The 21,330-nt window shown below is 42.8% G+C and overlaps 1 protein-coding gene across 1 annotated transcript in view; it reads right to left on the minus strand.

Annotated features, from left to right (window-relative positions):
• KLHL6 (kelch like family member 6) overlaps positions 1-21,330 on the minus strand; it is a 61,264-nt gene that overhangs the window by 21,290 nt on the left and 18,644 nt on the right. The window contains exon 2 of the mRNA XM_045852015.1: positions 16,222-16,387. Coding sequence (XP_045707971.1) covers positions 16,222-16,387 — 166 coding nt within the window. The remainder of the gene's footprint in view (positions 1-16,221; positions 16,388-21,330) is intronic.

The following is a 21,330-nucleotide window of genomic DNA, read 5'->3' on the forward strand; positions in this document are numbered from 1 at the left end:
AAAATAAAGTGAGTTTCTCATGAATAGAGGAAACACTAGAAGGGAAGACATCAAAATGCTAGCAGTGCTTATCTCAAAGGTCATTTTATAAGGTTATTAATTTGGGATTGTTCTTTTTTTTACTTTTCTACATAAACCAAGTTTTCTACACTAAGCATGAAGTTGCTTTTAAAGTCAGAAAAATGAAATAAATACTGTCTTGCAATTTCAAGTACACAGTGAGAAAATAAAATGTCAAAAAATATCATAAAGAGAAGCTAAAATGCACCAGCCCCTTTATATTAACTAGCTCACTCAATCCTCACAACAGCACTACAAAGTAGATATGTATTAGCATTCCCATTTTATAATGAGAAAACCAGATTCAGAGAAGTAAAATTATTTCCTAAGAGATGTATAAATAATAAGTAGCTCTGAAATTTGGAACACTCTTATTTGATTCCAGAAATGCATGTTTCTACATTATTTCAAGCTGCCTCCAGTAAACTAGTGTGTGTGCAGGACAGTGGCTTTGCAGATGCCAGACACAATTTATTTGCACACTTCTCTGGAGAGCTCAGCAGATCTGATCTGCCCAGATGCAGGGAGGCCTGGCCAGCAAGATGCCAATTCCTGCCCCTGCTTGATCACTGTTGATGAGCAAAGAAGACACCATGAAAGAGAATCAGATCAAGCACCGAAGCTCCCATTTTCTAGAAATATGGATCCCAACGTGTCTCTCCCCACTCAGAGCCATGCATTCATCATTCATCCACTTGTTCATTTCCCAAACGTGTGCTGAGCCCATGTATGTGCTAGGTTCTCAGCTAGTGCTGGGGGTGCAGAGAGTGGGCAGAAAGAGACACAGCGCCTGTGCTCACTGGAGCCGGCAGACTGGTGGGGGAGGCAGTAATCAAATAAGCACGCAAGTGTAAAATTACAATTGCGATAAATGCCAGATAACACTCTTCAGTGATTCTGCTGCTTGAAACTGAAGACAGTCCTACTCCTACCCCTCCAGCCATGCACAGCCTGGGTCTAAGCTGTCACCAGGACTGTCCCTGCTGGAACCTGTTGGCACTCAGACCTGTCTGCTTACCTCTCTGCACATCCCTTCCTGTCCCACTGGCTTTCTGTGCTTACGCCACTCCCTCGGCCTGAACCAGCTTCTCCCTATGACTAGTCCTGTTCTCCTTAACCAGCAAGTTTGATTCCAGAGCCCCACAACAAGTGGGGGACTCAGGATAGCTCCCCCTGAAAAGGAGAATGCTTTTAATTTTCCCTCAAGAAGGAGGAAGAAATGAGTACCATGACCACAACCTTATCTACACAGGGCTGTTTTCCTCACTCAGAGCATTGAATCCAGGACCAATAGACATTCTCCAGAGAGCCCGTGAACCCCTATCACGGTATGCAAACATTTGTGTGCCCGTGTGCCATTTTCTGGGAACTGACTTTGCAAGAAACACTGAGTTACTTTCTAGTATCCATCCACTGAAGGACAAAGTCAGGGTGAGAGAGGACCAGAGTCTTAAACAGACTATGCTTTAAGCCTTCTCTGACTCTGGACATTTTTAATTCTGGGTCAATACTTATTTAAGAAGAAAGAAAGAGAATGGAAGGAAAGAGAAAGGAAAGAAGTAGAGACATCCCCCCATTCATGAAGTTCCTTCTCAGAAACACTCTTCCTTCATCATTTCTCCAATTGCCCAACATAGAGTCAATTCCTCCCTCCTCTGTGTTCCACTGGGCAGCTCACCCCACTTGTGGAGCACCAATTACATTCCTGCCTGTACTATGGTCAAGGGCAAGTTCTAGGGCATACTTGTGTTTTTACTCCTAGAAGCACCTAGCACAAATTCTGGCAAAAGAAGGAGAGACAGAGGAAGAAAATATTTTTCAGATACCTAGTATGTATGAAAATCTGTGCTAGAAACTTTTCCATGCATTATTTTATTTAATGAATACACTTACTTTTTAGCAAATATATTTTAACAAGTAATAATGAGGTAGATATTAGTATTGCCATTTATTTGTACAGAGATGGAAATGGAGAATTTGAAGAGTCAAGTGTGTTGCCCAAGGTCACACAGCTAGTAGGTGTTGAGATGATGCTGAGCTCACAGCTAGCTGACTCTTCCCACGGGGCATTACACTGCCTTTGTTTGTAGCTGTTGCGCTGTTGAACTAACACAGCTTGAGAGCTTGAGAGGTTTTATGAGGACAAGGGTGAGTGAAGATCTCCAAGTTGCCTACACATGTTCCCTCCACCCCAAAACATGCCTCCATAATGAATGTGAGGGGTGTAAGGCAGTGTCATGTGATCCCAGCCAATGGCTGGAAACTGCTGAGGAGCAGGGCAGTCCAGGGGACAAGAAACCAGTTTGCTTTAAGTATTTTTTGTGCTTCTTCATAATCAAGTTTATTTAAGGCTTGAGAGTAAATTTTCTGTCTCAGCCTGTCCCATTGGCACATGAACTTGTTTATTAAAGCTGAGCAATGATAGCTAATGGCAACAGACAACCAACTTCCTGTTTGGGGAACATGTGAGCGAAAGGTTACAGTCAGGCACCTGACTCTTGAACGGGGAGACTAAAAATACAATAAAAGAAAACCACTTGAGACCTGGCTGCAGTTCCCATGAGAAGCGTCTGTGTTGAAGAGAATGCACCCCTTCCCCCATCTCCATTACCCCTCCTCTGCTTCCCTTCCTGCTCTCCAGAATGGGGAGCAAGCTTCATCAGTGGAATTCTGCATCTCCCTAGAGGTTCCTTAGAATCCACTCTAGAATAACCAAAGTCCTATTTTGGTCCAAAGGGTCTATAAAGACACTGACATTCTTGTTTTTTAATCTTCACCCAAAGATATGTTTATTGATTTTAGAGAGAAAGAGAAAGAGAAAAACATCTATGTGAGAAACATCGACTGATTGCCTCCCATACATACCCTGACTGGGGATCGAACCTGCATCCTAGGTGTGTGCCCAACCAGGAATCAAACCCACAACCCTTTGGTGCACAGGATGGCACTCCAACCAACTAAGTGACCCGGCCTGGGCAAGACACTGATACTCTTACTCTTAAACTCCAACAAACCAATGTATGTGAAGAGTTTGTAAGTTGAATTGAAATGCAATTCAAATTTATTGAAAGTATTTTTTAATTTATTGTAATTTTTGTCACCATTTTCTTCTCACATAATAGATACTGAAAGTAATGCTGTTCTTCTGTCAGTTCTGTATTGGTGGTGAAAAGGGTCTTCATACTTAAAAACTGTAAATTACCACCCACCTTAAACTTCCATCCTTGCCTCACCCTCTCTCTCAGGGGTATACCAACCTCAGACACTGTCAGAATGTGCTCCTCCATACCCAGGATGTCCTCTGCTCCCTCAAGACCATCAGTCCTTCATCTAGACTTGGCTGAGAGATCTGCTGGTTCCTGGAAGCTATGCGGGGTAGGCAGGAAGGGCAGAAGCTAAGACCTGCAAATGGTCCACTCACTAAGGTGGAGCAGGTGCTGGGGGACTGAGCCAACTACAGAGGTAAATTGACCCAGAAGTGGAATCTGAGGGGATGGAAATGGGCAGTACCCAAGGTTGTGGCAAGTTTGGTTGTGATTCAGGCAACAGAAAAGACAGCCCCTGAGCTTCCAGAGAACATAGTGGAGGCCCCAACAGTCCAGCAGAACACAATCAAGGAATCATGTGGGCCATGTTGGGATTCAAGGGGCTGGTGGCACAGCTAGGGCTAAGTGACTCAGCCCAGGGCCAGTGTGAAGGCCAGGGAGGGGCACTACTGTGTAGATTAAATGGAATGATCGTATCTGGGACGTGGTTGATGCTCAAGATGTAAAGTGTGTGTGTGGTGTATGTGGCGTGTGGTATGTGCATGTGTGTGTAGGGCATAGAAGCAGGTATCTAAGCAGAAACCAGGTCCTGAGAAGCAGGTCCATGAATGCAGACAGCTGGAATAGGCAAGGTAGCAGGTGGAGAAAGAAGGAACCTTTGTCTTTGCTTACGATTTCTCTCTGCCTGGAGTACTTTTCCCTCAACCCAACTGCCACTTATTGAAATCCCCCCTGTTCTGTGAAGTCAAGTTCAATGTCACCTCCTTTAGAGCCAGAACTTTCCTCAACTGCTACATTCTGTCTGGTTGCCCTCTGGGTTAGAAACTCATCGGAAATCCTTGTTTTTGAGTCTTCAAGGGTAGTGGATGGAGGTAGGTATACGGAGCCAGAAGTTTTGGGTTTAGGCCTCAGATCATAGATTGATCACTTGATAAGCTGAACATTCCCTGAGTCACAGTTTCCTCATCTGGAAAGTCTTGACAATGATAAACCCAACTTGCAAGCTCATTGTGAGGGTATCACTGGCCTCCCCACTCATAGAAGTATTGTCAGCTTGGGATGGGATCATATAGGGGAAAGAATACAAAAAATTGCTACAAAAATGTAATCTATATTTATAATTTATCTTCCCCCCATATATCTTTTCACAAAGTACTTAGCACATAGAGGACACTTAGTAATTTGTGGTAGTTGGGTAGCAGTAAAAGTCATAATCTGGTAGCAACATGTATTTTTGTTGCAATTAAAACCCCCCGTCCCATTTCCTGTATGCAACAACCTATGGGCAACAGCAGGGGCATCCCAGGCTTACTTTCCAGGGAAGGATGCTGGAGTAGACAACAGAAGACAACTTCAACATTGACTTTCTAGATACACTTTCAGAATTTATACTATAAAAATAGTTTTGAAACACCAATTAGTTGTAATGACTGGGCTCTTTGAGCGTCAAAAAGCTAGAATCCTAAAGAGTCTAGACATCAAGTTTATGCCAAAAGAATAGAAGTAGGAGAATGGATGATAATGTAAGAGTCAGCTTTTCCCACGTGGGAGGTGGTAACAATTCCCAGGCCTGGGAGGGAGAGGTGAAAGAGTCTAGTAACAGACTCTTTCTGTAACAGACTGAGTAACAGACTGAGAGTAGGTGTGGGTCCCTGGCATGGTGTCCTGCCTCCCCACACAGGCAGCAACTCCAGAGTTACAGGAATGCTGAAAGCCCCTTAAAGGCTGTGGATCTAGGGACAGAAGAATATGTATCTTCACTGCTGAGATGAAGTCGGGATTGCAGCAGTCCAATACAGCAGCAGCAGAACGGAAACTGAGTGTGCTGTTTCTAGACAAAGGGGGCCTATGGTAGTCATTCTGAGTTCCCCAAAGGTCCAGAGTAGCACAGGAGAGTAAATGGAAGTGTCTTGTGTGTCCCTGAGAGGGGCTCAGAAGTAGCTGAGAGGACAGGAGGACCTGAAGAAGCCTTGCAGAAAACACAAAGAGAATGCCAAATAACCCACAAGGGCTGACAGCCAGAATCAGGTGGGACTCAGGACTTTCAGCTGATGCCAGTGGGGAAGGAAGGGGTCAGTGACCAGAGAGAGGCTGATGGGAACACAGATGCTCCAGCATGGACTGATGATACAAATGTCCATGGCAAGCCTGGGCCAAAGCCTCTTTCTATGGCCTCCTGGTGCTGTGTAAATGTCCCCTGGAACTATAACCCTAATCCTGAATTAAGTTTTCCTGAAGTGAGATGTCATTAAGTTACTGTAACTACAACTTCTGCCGCTGCTAGAATGGGAAGCTCAGGATAAAGATTAAGTTCAACATTAGAAAAATAATAAGTCAAATCACGCTTTTTTTTTGCATACCTGAGTTTATAGACTGAGATTTGGCTACAAATTAGTTCTATACTAATTAGAACTCAAGAACAATATGAAATTCAAAAACAGGCTAAACTGGTCCATGGTGACAGTTGCTAGAGCAGTGGTTCCCTTGAAGCGGTATGCTTGGGGGAGGGCACAAGAGAGCGATCTGGGATGCCAGAATGTTCCAGATTGAGCGGTGGTTACACAGTTGCATACACATGTAAAAAATCATCAGACTGTATACTTAAGATGTCTACATTTTATTAAATGTGAGATATACCTAAAAATAACAAGGAGCAAACATTGAGGTCAAACACAGAAATGTGGGCAGCAGTGGGCTCATGTGGGGACACCTGGTGGTCCCAAGTGTCCAAGGTCCCCCAGAGGGAATTGGGCAGGAAGGGTAGCAGCTGTGCCAGTCTTGCCTCCTGACACACTCACTCCCATGGAGCCTCAGTGGTTCCCAGATCCTTGCATCAGCCTGCCTTCTCTGCACCGGCTGAAGGCCCAGGGCCTTCTGGACCATGGCTCGTTGCAGACCTCGCCCTGAGGGATGGTTTGTGCAGTGGAGAACACACAGGCTGCAGCAGACAGGAGCCTATTCAGGCTCTTGTCTCACTAGCCATGAAACCTGGAGCATCTACTTAATATTGCTGAATCTTATTTCCCTCACCTATAACTTGGGGGTAAAAATACCTTCCTCGTGTTACATAAAGTAGCACAGGCAAAAGAGTTGTCACATAGCGAATACTCTAAAAAAGGCAACTGTTACTGTTCTGTGGACTCAGGAGTTTAATCCTGATGTCTTAACGCTCACAGTAGCCACACAGCAGTGACGCTGGTTGACAAAGAATATGTGCAGGAGAGGGTGCATCAGACAGGCAACAGGTGGATTCTGTCTTGATGATGGTTAAGAAATAGCTGGGCTGGTTTCGTTGCCTAAATTAACTGGCTAGCCTAATGTTGAGTAAATGTAATCTATGGGTCCCTGTCAACGACAATAGAAGTTCACATATCCCTTACAGTAATGTGACCTACTTTTTGCTGGGTGCCTGGCATTTAGTAGATACTTAAAATGAAGCAATTATTAGTATTAGCCTGTTGGCTACTTCCTCCTTTACTGGCCTATTACATTTCCAAGAGCCAGCATGGGGCTTCTTAGTGTCCTCTGAAAGGAAGTTAGGCAATTTTTGCTGGGGTCTCGATTAGTTTCTGAGGTAGTCTTCATATTCAGCTAGTAATGAATAAGAGCAACACTTGTGTTCACTGATTCAACAAATATTCATGTGCTGTATTCCAGGTGCTGAGGAAGCCAAGAAGCAACATAGGCCATCAAGTTGGCCCTGACCACATGGCTACCTCATCCATAAAGGTCTCACCATCATTCATCCTGTCATTTGCAAAAGAAATATGAAAACAAAGCAATGCCAGCACCTTCACCAAAGTCTCCACAAAATGCCACCACGATGACAGTGATGTCCCCACCTCAGAGGGCATTGCAGAGACACCACATGAGCCTTCCCTGGCCCAGGCCTGAAGACCAGGCTCCCCTGCCTGCATCACTCTTTGTCTTCTTATGTTGGCTCTTGGGACTCAGCCTGATCTCCTTTTTTCTTCTAAGCTCCTTCTAACCAGCTGCTGTGTATCTTAGGGACCCATCTGCCCAAAAACTAAATGTAGGCTCAGTGTGGTCTCCCTGACCTCACATCTTCTCACCGCCCTGCAGATAAGTACAAAAGTTCTTATTCTTTCATGAGTTTTTAATGTAAAAACGAAAGTGACAAATATGACAAAGTTCCCCAAACAAACATAACCAAGTTCCCCAAGACTGAAATCTCTTACCAAGTTCTTACAGTTATTGTCCCAGACCTATAGTTTCTGACTACCTTGCTTATTTAGGATCAGAAGGCTGGAGGTCCCGTTAAGGCAATGAAGCCCTTTGCTTCTCTGGTGTCTCTGTTAGGTGACATTCATCTCAAAATCCTTGCCTCATATGTGAGCTGGTCACTCTTCCCTTCCCCCTTCAGTGCTTCTCTTACTTTCATCTTTCCAAAACCACTTAAAGAAAATATATTTCTCCTCGTATTGGCCCATAAATTATGGCCATGTTACTGGAAAATTTCTCTAGTGGGCAGATCTCTCAATACCTGCCACAGTCAAAGATTCCTCCTAAAAGAAAGAACCTGTCCCACCCCTGCAATAGCTGATTGGGCCGATGGACCCTTGACCCAAGGACCATGAATCTTAACAGGCCAGCAACTCATGAAGTTGCCTCACATGAAAAGCTCTTTTCAAACAGCAATAGTGGTGTTTGGCTGGGTCAATAGGCTTCTCTCTTTCTGGACTTGGAGAGAAGCAATCAATGCATAATAGGAAGAGACTATGAGGAGGTCTGAAAAGAGAAACAGAAAATGAGGGAGAGGCTGAGTTGCATCAAAGAAACCTTGCCTACTGGATGGGTGAAGAACACCAAGACAATCTGATCCCCATTGATTTCAGTCCCTAATGGTGGTGCCAATTTCTGTGGATGTCCTAAAATGACAAGATAAAATGTCAACTCTAACACTATTCTCCACCTATGATTCCAAGTTAATTAAACTACAGCACAGTCCAATTCATTGTACTATGCATGTGTCATATGAATGTGATAGAACAAAACTTTAAATCATGACTTCTTATCATCTTAATCCAGGAAAAAACAAAGCTCTAAGGATGACTTAGGGAAATGTTTCCACAGTTCAATGTCAGCTCATTTTATTGAAGGGAAAAAGAGACTGTCCAAAGTAGAGTAAGATTAACTCACAAATGATGGGGAGAAATTTCTATGTAACATCTATTATATATTAGGTACTTTATAAGTATCACCTCATTTAATTCTCATAATAACTCTCCCTGAAAAGGTAGATATTACTATTATCCTAATTTTACAGATATGAAAAAAGAGGCTCAAAAAAGGTAAATAACTTGTTCACTGCTGCACAGCCAAATAAGTAACTGAGTTGGGATGTAAAACCCATGTTCTTTCCACTCTGCCTTATGGGAGATGGTTACAGATAACAGGGCATTTTCTTATCTAAAAAGACCCCAACAACATCGTACAGCCATTGAAAGAACAAGGTAGCTCTACACATACTAACTTGTAACAGTCTCCAAAATATACTGTGAAGCCAATAAATAAATAAGGCAACATGCAAAATTAAGTGCTTACTGTGCCAACATTTGTGTTTCAAAAATGGAGGCCAGGAGAGGGAGTGATGCATGCCCGTGTGTACTGGTAGGTGTGTAGAATACGAAGGGCAGGAAGACTCGGCCAAAGTGAAGAATGTTTTACTGTCTCCCCTCTTGTGTTTTTTATTTTGGAACAGAGTTATGTTTTATCCATCCAAAAATAAATAAATAATTTTTTAAACCACAAAGTCACTTCAGCAACCTATGAATTTCTGTTCCTTATGGTACCTTCAAGCATGAAAATATTCCCAGTACTCTATGTCTGAGACTTCAAAGCAAATAGTCTAGAAGCAAGAGAAATCAGAAAGCGGGTTAAATAGATATCCAGTTGCCCACAGAAACTCTTCTCTTCTTTTCATACAAATTAACACTTGTAGGAAAATGAATAAAATAGCCACAGAGAGACGCTTATTACTTGTTGTCTAGAAAGTGGACAAGATTTGGGGAGATTTAAGGTGAGAGATTACCAGAAAGGGGGAATCAACAATAAACAGAGCTCGCTCTGTCTTTAATCTGTCTCTGTCCTGCTCTGCCACCTGGCTCACTAAATCTAAACTCTGCACTGAAGCTCACCACTTGGGAGAAAATGAAAAGAAGGAAAAGAAAAAGATAGAGGAGGAAAAAACAACTTTATAACAAAATAATTTTCATGTTAAAAATATGTAACAAAAGTAAATGAAATCATAAGTGATTAAGTATATAATCAAGCAATGGGGAAGTGGGGAAGATCTTTTCAAAAATGCACACCAAAGGCACAAATCATCAAGGGGATGATCAATAGATTGGACTAAACTTTGAACTTTTCTACACAAAAAAAGCTGTAACTGAAATTAGGAGTTAAATGACCAATGGAAAATGCTTGCAACATTATTACGAAAGGTTACAGTGTTACTATCTAAAGAATTCTCATAGCTTCTTGAAAAATCACCCAAAATTGAAACAAGAACAAGAAACAGAAGCATGAACTCCATCCTCAATGAAACTAGAAGACATCAGTAACCCCAAACCACAGAATATGAAGACTGGTGAGTGACTTTGCTGAAAGGAGAAAGGTCACACCAACTGCCTACAGAAGCTTGTCCCTCTGAACCCCCCAAATAGCAGGACATTCAAGTCCCAAAAGGAACAAGGACGGCCAGGGTGGGTGAGGGCTGATAACAGGGTGTCCGTTTAAGAAGTTAAGACTCTTCTTCACTTCGGGCAGTCTAACAACTCTCACTCTCACTCCCCCTGGATTGGAAGACTTATCCTCTGGAGAAATCATATCGGAGAGGTTCCACACTCAGAAACACCAGAAACTAAAGATGATGCATGAGAACATCTTGCTTAAAATAAGGAGGTTAAGCTAAGACCTGCACACACACACACTTACACACCCAGTCTCAAACACATGCAGCTGTCTTACAACCCCTAGGCAAGAGACTAAAGATCATTATCTGGAGAAACTGAACAATCCTAGGAACAATCCAACAGATACTGATATTTGGAGATCCAATTTAAAAACCTGGCGAGTCACCTGATAACCCTGGTAAAACTCTCTGGTCTACCAACCTCTCATCCTGTTCCATGGGCACTGAGCTTCAAACAAGTATATTAAGGCTTTAGTCTTAGAGACAACTGAACAGCCAAGGACCAAATCATCAAAAGTGTATTTGAGGAAACCCTCTTTAGTGGTTGAATGGTGCACCGCACCCCCCCCAGCAAAAGATATTCCAAGTCATAATCCCATAAACCTGTGAAAATCACCTTACATGGCAAAAGAGTGGGGTTAAGTTGAGGAACTTAAGAGGACCTGATCTGGGTGGCTCCTAAATGCAATCACAGTTATCTTTATAAAATACAGACACACAGAGGAGAAGACACAGAAAAGGAGGAGGCAGTGGGACCATGAGTGCAGAGATATGTGCAAGGACCATGAATGTGGAGAATGCAGAGATGAATGCAGATCCCTTCTTCCAGGGAAGGGATGCCAGCAGCTACAAGACACTGGAAGAGGCAAAAAGCAGATTTTCCCCTAGAGTCTCCAAAAGGAGCACAGCCCTGCCAACACCTTGATTTTGAACTTCTGGACTCCAGAACTGTAAGAGAATAAATTTCTATTGTTTTAAGGTACCAGTTTGTGGTAATTTGTTATGGTAGCAGCATAACAGAAAATTGATACACCTTGTAAGATGAAAGTTGGAGACTGAAGCAAACAGAATAAAGAATCGAGAGAGAGAGAGAAAGAGGACAAGTGCAGAAGAAAACTTCAAATATGTAATAGCCTCAAAGAAATAAGAGTAAAAATCTATTAAAATAAATAGCAAGAATTCTTGCAAACTAAGGCTATGTTGGCAGAAGTTAAAAATTAACTGAAGAGTTGAAAGATAAAGTTGAAGAAATCTTTTTAAAAAGTGATGACAATGGTCAATAGAATAGAAAAGGTAAGAAAAAATAAAATTAACCATACTTTGCCATGTATAATGCTCACTTTTTTGTCCAAATTTTTAAGGAAAAAATAAGGATGTGCATTATACATGGATAGTGCTAATTCTGCAGCTATATAAATGCTTTTAATTCTTTTATTTATGCTTATGCATTAAAAATGTAACCCTAGAAAGCAATAATGATATCTGTGTGCAAAATAATACCCTTGAATATGATAATCAGTTTTGTTTCTAAATATGAATAAATTAAACATTGAATTTAAAAATTTAAATGAATGATTTTTTTCTGAAAGTTTGGGCCAGAAACATGGGTGTGCATTATGCACAGGAACACATTTATACATGGCAAAATACGGGTAGACCCAAGAGATCCAACACCTAACTCCAGAAAACTGAACAGATAAAACAGCTGGAAAGTATCAAAGAGATAATACAAGAAAATTTCCAAGAATTGAAATACATGTGTCTCCAAATTGAAAAAACTAACACAATGAATGAAAAAAAAAACCTACAGCTATTTTAACTGCTGTTGCAAAAATGAATCTAATGGACATAAAAAAATGATTACAACACAATACAGGGAAAATAAACACCAAAAAAGCACATGTGTCCAATAGGAACCAATTCTTATAGAATATGTAATGGTAAATAAAACAGAGCAATGCCTTAACAATGTTAGAAGAAAATTGTTTTCAACCTTAAATTTTATACCCAGCTATAATATTAATCAAATATGAAGTAAAACTGAAATATTTTTATACATTTAAGTCTCCAAAAATTTATTCTATCATACACTCTTTTATCATAAACTATTAAAGGTTATGATCCAGCCCTGGCTGATGTGGCTCAATGGATTGAGTGCCAGCCTGAGAACCTAAGGGTCCCTGGCTTGAGTCCCAGTCAGGGCACATGCCTCAGTTGTGGACCTGACCCGTGGTGGGGGACACTCGAGAAGCAACCACACAGTGATGCTTCTCTCCCTCTCTCTCCCTCCTATTCCCTCTCTCTAAAAATAAATAAATGAAACCTTCAAAAGAAAAAAAAAAGGTTACAATCCATCAAAATGTAGGAGTATGCAAGAAAAAAGATGGCATGGGAGAGAAAAGATCCAGGGAGAGAAAATTCAACAGAAAGAGAGGAGGTAGAAGGAACTCCCAGGGTGACAGCAATGGCCAGGCCAGGCCAGCAGCCATGCAGCAGGACTAGAGAGCAATGTCAGGGTTAGAGCCGGAGGACACAGAAGGAATTTCCCAAAATCACAATCAAGAGAGAACAATGTAGATACACAAGTAGTGTGGACATAGGGGAGTAAATAAAGGAAACATTTACAAACAAATGAAATTTTAAAACATTTAAAAACAATCTCCAGAAGAGTGGGCTGAAGAAGAGAGTAAGAGCAGGAGATTGCTGCTTTTTACAGCAAGACTGAGCTATCATTGACTTTTACGCTTGTATTTGTTTCCTAGGGCTACTGACAAAATTACCACAAACTTGGCCACTTAACCAACCAGAATCCTTGCAGTTCTGAAGGTCAGAGGTCTGAAATCCGGGTGTCAGCCGGGCTGGTTCTGTCCAGAGGCTCTGAGGTGTCTAGTTTGCATGTCTCTCATGTGGCCTTCTCCTCTCTGTGCCTCTGTGTCAAGTCTCCCTGTCCTTTCTCCTGTAAGGACAGCAGCCTTGGGATTTAGGGTGACCCCTAAATCCAGTACGATCTCATCTTGAGACCCTTACTTAATCATATCAGCAAAGACTGTATTTCCTTATAAGGTCATGGGGTTAAGCCTTGGACATATTTTTTCAGTGGGACACAATTCAACCCACTACAAAGCTATATGAAACATATTGAAATACTGAACATCTTTAGATATTTCTTTAGTATGTATACTGAAGAAAATTTTAATGTCTATTTCCAAAGTGACTTCCGAAAAGGTTTCCATTTCCATTTCCCCCAGCAAGGGATGAAAGTGCTCATTTTTCCTCATTTTAGTAAACATTGAATATTGTATTGTATTTACTCTTGGCCAAAGTGATAGACAAAACTTAATTTGCCTTTTGGATTTCTAATGAGGTTTAACATTTAGATATACAGGTTCCGGCAGAAGTAACATCTGCTTGAGTGTGGTTAGTAGGGTAGTAATATGGACGTGATAATTTACACTTTTAATTTGAACATTTCACCTAAAATGTCATATGGTATGCTTGAGTATGATGTTGTTATGTTACAGAATTTCATGCTTATGATTTTGTAACAAAAGATTTTGTCATAAAAAGGGGGTGTTATTTGTGCCAGACCCCATATATTTGGTGATCATTTGATCTTCCTTTTTAGTAAATTACCTGTTCATGTCCTTTCACTTTATTTCTATTAGGACATTCATTTCATCCATATGAAATAAAAATAAAAGGATATTTATGACAACATTGTTTTGAACAGTCAAATACATAAAAACAACCTAAATTTTCAGCTATAGGGATTGATTCACCAAACTATTATAGCATTGAATTCCATTCAGCTGTTGTAAGTGTTATTACCAAAATGCATCTATTGACATAAAAAGATGATTACAATACAATACACAGAGTAAAACAGTATTCCAATAGGAGCCATTCTTTTAAAACCTGTATGTAATAGATAATAATGTTATAAACATGCATATAATATTTACCAGGCACTGTCCTAAACACTTCACACATGTTACCACCCCTGTTTTACTGAAGAGGGAATCAGAATACAACATGGTTAATGAAACTCACCCACAGTCACCCCACAGGTAGATGGTGGAGCTGGGATTTTAATCCAGCAGTCTGGCTCCAAGCTGTGCTTTAACCACCCTGCTGCCTGCCTCTCTACAACTCTACAGAGGCAGCAAGTCGATGTGCAGAAAGTGACCTGAATGTCTATATACCAAGGAAGTTACCATATTGTCTCTGAATAAGAGGGAACTGTAGATAATTTTCCATTCTTTTTTGTAAGTATGGGTTTCTAATTTTCTGTAATGATTTTGTAATGTTATTGCAATTTAAAATTATTAAAAACTGAATTTGAAAAAACAAACTATCTCCTTAGCCTCTCATACAGGATCTCCTTTCAACCAGTGGGAAAAACAGGAGACCTAGTTGCTAGCCCCAACTCTGTCACTCAAGGCACATAGTAAGGGCTCAATAAAATTTGTATTCATTGAGCATCTACTCTGATGTCAGACACTCTACTTGAAACAATAAATGCTATTACTATTATTATAGTTAGTGTTACCTGTCCATCTGTAGATGTCAGCAATCCTCTCTGGGCCCCAAGAAAGGAGATTAGCAATGAAGATGACAATGGCAGCTGTGGCCAGATGGAATAATGATGAACGGGGGGATCTTCTCAATTTTAAGAGAGGCCGTAAAGCGGGTGGGGGGAGGGGGATGCTGCTTTCTAAGAGAAGGCTCAGAAAAAGCTGTGCTAGATCGCCTCTCCATGACATGGGATGAATTTCCCTGAAGTTAGGCTGTTGGGGTAGTGAGGAGAGGCGATGAGACAAGACGAGGGTGCTGAGCACGAAGTTGCTGAGCCAATCCCTCCACATAGCAAGGGCTGTTTCCCTACCAGCCGGTAAGCCTGAGTGTATAAGCAGGTAAGGACAGAGAGAGGACAAGGGGTGGGGTGTGGGGGTGGTAACTGACTGGAAGACACCACTAGGTAAGGTGTGACCAGCCCTGCTGGAAGGAATTTGCTTTGTATATTTAAAGTTCCCTGAGGTAATGGAGACAATAAAACTGGCCACACCGCAGCATTCCATTGTTTGGAATGCACCCGTGCTGTCTCCCGGTGTATTTGCTCCCTCGTTCCACCCTTTCTCCTTTGTTAGACTTCAGAGGTCCCGCACCATTGCCAGCCTCAACAAAGATCACCCCACTGCCTCTGGTCCTGACCCTGGCCTCCTCACTCCATACCTTCCCAGACTTTGTTTTTTGTTCTCCTCAGTTGCTGACCTACTGATGTTCCAAGAGGATGCCACCACTTCAAGTTCCAAAACATGGACAAGCTCTGGCCTGGCCTGGCCCTGGATTTATCGTAAATACCATTGTCTTCAGTGAGATAATCTCTGATGTAAGCCAATGGAACCAAGTTCAAAGGTAATATTAGACCTAGGCAAAGATGGTAACTTGAGAGGACCCCTATGATTATTGTGGATACAATTGACATAACCTATAGGTCTGATTATTTTGTGAATTAAATATAATTATAATTGGATTGAACAAACATAATCCAATGTCAACCATTAAACTTAATTCTGAGGGTTCCCCAGCTCGTCTTCCATACTACCCCTCACGAGAGGTGCTCTTCTCTCACACCCACCATGAGGTGCTGACCAGTCAAGGCTCTGCTTTCCCCGGAACCGAGACACTCCTCCTCAAGAGACTGCATGGTGCGGTGGCAAGCATGTGGCCTCTGGACTCAGAAAGCCCAGGGCTCAAATCATAGCTTTGTCACGTATCCTCTACATGCCTTGCTTTTCCCACCCATAAAGTGGGGGCGAGTAAGTATCTCCCCGGGTTGTGCTAAGGATTAGAAGTTAAATACATGAACTGGTGACTTCAGCCCCTGGATCCAACTGGGCTTCTGTAAACTATAGTCACTAATCCTGGAGTCAGGAACGAAGTGCAGGTACTAGGCACCAGGCTCTGCCGGTTTCACCTCATTAAGAAGTCACTGCCTCACCTCACCACCTCTCAGGAAATTTCCAGAGAGGCATCTTCTAACTTTCAAGTAAGCACAGGCCCAGCTAATTGTGTGTGTGTCTCCCAGGTACAGGCCCGGCAGCCAGTCCAGGCAGGCCTCTGGGGACCCATGCTTTCCCCTGCTACAGAGCAGCGTGCTGAGCCTGTTTGTTCACATACCTGGAAGAGGTTAGCAGCTTCCAGGACCCGCTGGACATTCTGCTTGGTGATCAGCGCCTTGCTGGTGTAGGTATAGTCCAGAAGAGTGTGCATGGTCTCAGCATCGACCCCTTTGATAATGATCCTCTTCTCATACTTTTCCTTTAAATCATTGCAGAACATGGCCCTGGAAGACAGACATGAGAATGTGAGCCCAGGACTTTAAAGACCCTCTTCAGAGCTGTCTGCCCCATGGAACAGTTAAATGAGGTCATAAGGCCAGTTTAGAATTAGATTTCTAACCTGAAGTCTAGTGGGATTGGGGTCATTATCAGAAAAGGAAGAGAAACCAAAACTCCCTCTCTCTGCCGTGTAAGCACACAGTGGCCATCTATAAGCCAGGAAGAGAGTTCTCACAGAAACTGACCGTGCTGGAACCATGATCTTGGACTTCTCTAAAGTTATGAGAACAGGTGCCATTCTCTTCCAGCCATGTCACTGGCTAGAAGGTAAATGGGACAGTCCCAAAGTAGACCTGATGACAGAATGTACTTCCCAAAACTGGGACTTCCATCCCAACAACAGGGGACTAGACCCCTAAATCCTGTTCCTCCTCCCTTGCCCACACCTCCTATTTATCTCTGGAAATCCCTCATCAGCTTCAAATTACTCAGCTAGCTGACTTTAGAACCTTTTAGCCAATGAGATCTTCTCCCTCAGGTTCCCTCTGTCCTTTTCCTCTGTCTTTATCAAAAATAATCCTACACTTCTCTCCTCCCTCCTCTTCTCTCTTCCCTTCCCTCTTTCTCCTCACAGAATATGACAGTATGGAAAAAAGAGCAAATGTGAATTCTGCGAAGTTAACGTTCCCAGCCTGGAACCAGAGGAGCAGTGATGTCATTTGGGCAGATGACCGACTTACTAGCCACTTGCTTCAGCCATAAATCTCTCGGCCAGAGGGGCACAGAGCTGTCTGCAGAACTATATGCCTTTAAAGTGATGTCACGTAGGCCTCACCTCACTGCCTCCTGACTCCATAAAGAACTCTGCCATCAAAGCAACCACACAATTTCTTCCTGGCTCAGCCTGCCTCCTGGGAGGAGTTGGACGAGCTCACTCCCTGAGCCTCCTTTGTTTGAGTTTCTAGATCAGCATTGCTCAACAGGAACATAATGAGAGCCATGTGTCCTTGTAAATTTTCTAGTGATTTTATTTTTTAACCAGTAGAAAAAGATAAAATTAACATTAACATCTTCTATTTAAACCAATATATCTCAAATAGTGTCATTTCAACATGCAATAAATATTTTTAAAGTATTAATGAAATAATTTACATTCTTTTTTTCATGCTAAGTCTTCAAAATCCCTCATGTATATTTTATACTGAAAACACATCTCAATTCAGACCAGCCAAAATACAGATGCTTAGTCGCCACCTGTGGCTAATGGCTATTGCACTCGACAGTACAGCTCTGAAGCATCTGTCCTGGACTCTCGTGCTGGGTCACCCAGATCTGCAGTCATCTCAGGGGGCAAAGTGAATGCCACCCACGTCAATGCCATGTACGTGAATATATGAGAAAGAGGACATTTAGCAGGGAAGGGGGGCAGTGATGATGAGATCAAATGAAGCTTCTGATAACTGAGGCAGCATATCACCAGGGTCCCACCAAGGTGAACTTTAGAAATGCTACTTCCCCTACCATGAGACTTTAAGATTAGTGAAAGGTGAATTTTGTTGAATCGGTATAATCTCAAAAATTCCAGTGAAAACTGGGAAAGTCTACTAGAGAGACGTTTAATGTTAAATGAGATGGGTATGTAACCTGTCTAATTCGGCGCCTTGCACTTTGAAGTGCTGTCAAAGAATGACTGTGTGTTCCCATGGGGCCCAGCTACTGGGGTCATCTGGGCTCTGGATTGGGCTTTCATTCAGACACAGCTTCTGAGTTCTCTCTTAGAATCAGTCACTGAATAACATCCTGCCCTCGCTCAGCCCATACCTGACTGGGTGTCTGCATCCCCCAGAAGCCCGCTTTTGTGAGCTAGTGATGTTTTAGGGGTGTGGGGGAAGATGGATGGGGAAGGGGAGGAGACCAAGCAAGACAAAAGTTGTATAGAAAGTCATTTTAGTCTGATCCTGCAGGGAACCATTGGAGAACACTCTCCAGAGTTGTTCCAACAAGAGGCAAAAAAGCTGGGCTGTGATATTCCAGCACCTGTTGACAGTCTTAGCTGTGGGCCACCCCAGGAGGAGGTAAATTCTCAGCACTTCTGGGTTTCAGTGTGTGAGCATGCATGTGCCCAAGCAAAGGGGTTCTGGGAGTCTCGGGGAGGGTGAAGAGACAACTGCAGTACTGGCTTTTAGCAGGTGGAGAGGGAGCTGTGGTCTGGTCTAGGCTCTGACGCTAACTCATTATGTGACTTTGTACAAGTAAGCAAACCTCAGTTTCCTCCTGTGTGACATGGTTTAATAATAGTCCCTACCCCAAAGAATCGTTGTACACAAAGTAGCCAACACTCACTAAAGGAAGGCATTTCGTGCCAGATGTGAGGATCCTTGGCTGGCTAGTGGGAGATTCTTGGGGTAGGTAGGCCAATCACACTCTGGGTGCAAGCCGTGAGCCCCAAGTCCAGATCAGTAAGTGGATGCCAGTCACTGCACTGCTGCCCACCACCCATCTGGAGTAAGGTTAGGTTCAGGCAGCACACAAACTAGTCTGGAGACATTAGCATGGTGCCAGGCACATAGGAGTCAATGCATTTTCCTGGGAGAGAGCGGAGCCAGCGCCCTAAAGATAGTCCTTCTCTGGAGCTCTTTGGCCTGCCTTGGCTCCCTAAGAGCATTTCTCTGCTCTCCTCTGAGACTTTTTCTCCAATTTTATGCCACTTAAAGACATTCTCTTGGGCCATAACCCCCATGCCGAACATAGAAAACATGGAACTAAGGAGAAATCTATGTATTTTTCATAGATCAAAGTCTGACGCCTCTGCTGCTCTCCCAGGAGATTCACGGAAACACTGCGGCGAAGTTGGGACCCCGTGAAATGCACACAACCTGGGCAAGGTGGGCTGCCCCTAGGTTTCACTTTAATAACAATAATCTTTATGTTTATGGCACTTCGTAAGGCAAACAACATTATCTTCTTTGAATATTACACCCTTTTTACAGGTGATAGACTGATGTAGAAGTTAAGTGAATTGCCCAAAACCATACAGATTGTCAGCAGTAAAATGGGAACCAAACCTAGGACTCTGGGCTCTTAGTCTGGAGCTCAACTGGGCATGAAACCAAGAAAATCAGCAGGAGTTCAAGGCCATGTTTAGGGGGGCAACCAAATGTTAGCACTGAGAGAACCAGACCAAGCTTTACTCTTTGAGAACACAGCTGGGTTAGTTGCTAACCATTTGCACCTTAGCTTATACATGAAATAAATAAAAATTTTGTGCAGTGAAAAACACTTTCTAGCCAGACACTGACCAATTGTCATGAGACTCTTGTAAAACAAGGTAGCTATTAAAATCCACATTTTACAGTAGAAACAGTCTCACATCAGGGAGCCAGCTGCCCAATACTTCGGCAGTGAGTCAGCTTGGACCCCAGACTTGAGCTTGGGTGTGTGAGCTTATCTCCCACAACAGCCATGAAGGCATCCAAGGGCCACGTTGCCTGGGCTACACTCCCCTCCGAGCTCTGCAGGCCTCACCCCTCACCACATTCAGGTCTCTGCTCAGATGTCACCTCCTCAGAATGGCCCCCACTGATGCTTCCCCCAATCCAAACAGTCACTCCTTAACATCTTTAGCTCCTTTATTTTCGTCATAACCCTGTCATACCTTGGAATTATATTACATTTCTGTTTGTTAACCAGTTCAATGATCGTCGCCCCACTAGAACTTGAGCTGAGTGAGGACATGGGTGCCATGCTCACCAGTGCATCCCTGGCATTAGAACAGAGCCTGTAATCTAATAGGGATTTAGTAAATATTGGTGGGGGGGATGAATAAGTGAGTATGAATGAATGAACAAATTAATGAACAATGACCTTGTCTTTCCCAGCCCCTGAATGCTTATTTTTGATAGGAATCTGCATCACCAAAAATTAGCAAACACTCTCCAAAGGACGAGACTGAGGAGGCCTGCCTTGAGGGTCCTGCACCTGCACAGAGAACTCACAATACACCCTCAGGTCCAAGGCCTGGACCTTAAAAGAGATACACACATGATGGAACATTCCACTTACAACTTTGATGAGTCCTACATGCTCCTGCTATTCCTAAATGTCACCAGTTCAGAATTTTTCATCCAGCCCAGATGCCCCATGGCTCGCCCCTCCCCAGACCTCCACACCTGCCTCTGAACTCTCTGCCTCTTGTACCCCTAGCCCCACCACAGCCCTAAAAACTAATACCCACCTCCACCCGCCCCCCCCATTATCCCCTTCCTAGACTGGCTCCACCAGCTCTGCTTCTTCCCCCAAGCCCTTCACCATCACAGAGTAACTATTTCCTCTGCAACAGTGAGACATTCTGGGTTGGAGTGGCTGTAACATTGGTTGCAAACTGAGTTAAGTTCTCCTTAAGAACATAAGTGTCCTTATGTATACAAATGGCTCATAAAAAAATTAATCAATTAGTATTTTTCAGACTATAAGATGCACTTCCCCCCCAATTTTGGAGGAATAATGGTTTTTAATGCTGCTGTTGAGTTGTTTACATATACATTGGTGAAATATTGTTATTTATGTTATTTAATATTTTACCACATTTTTTGCTTCGAAATTTTTTTTCCTATTCTCCTCCTCTAAAACCTAGGTGCATCTTATGGTCCAAAAGTATGATAATGTGCTGCTCAGTGAATACTATGGTTAAGAAAGGATTATTGGATATAAACCTAATGTGGCCGACCAAAGGAGTTTTCTGTGCAAAGAAAGGAAGGAGTCAGCAGATACAGGGGTGACCTAGTGTGGAATGACATCCCTATGATCCCCAGAACCTCTAAGCTGAAGCTAAGACCATGAATTTTATTAAGCTCACCGAGCGTCCACTTATAATTTGTTCACAAACCAAAGTTTAAGAACAGTTGCTCTAAAGAGAGGTCACCTCACTTACCAACACAAGGGCGACTTG

The sequence above is a fragment of the Phyllostomus hastatus genome, unplaced genomic scaffold (genome assembly GCF_019186645.2).
Source record: "Phyllostomus hastatus isolate PE091 unplaced genomic scaffold, TTU_PhHast_1.1 phas_contig_86, whole genome shotgun sequence".
Classification (NCBI taxonomy): domain Eukaryota; kingdom Metazoa; phylum Chordata; class Mammalia; order Chiroptera; family Phyllostomidae; genus Phyllostomus; species Phyllostomus hastatus.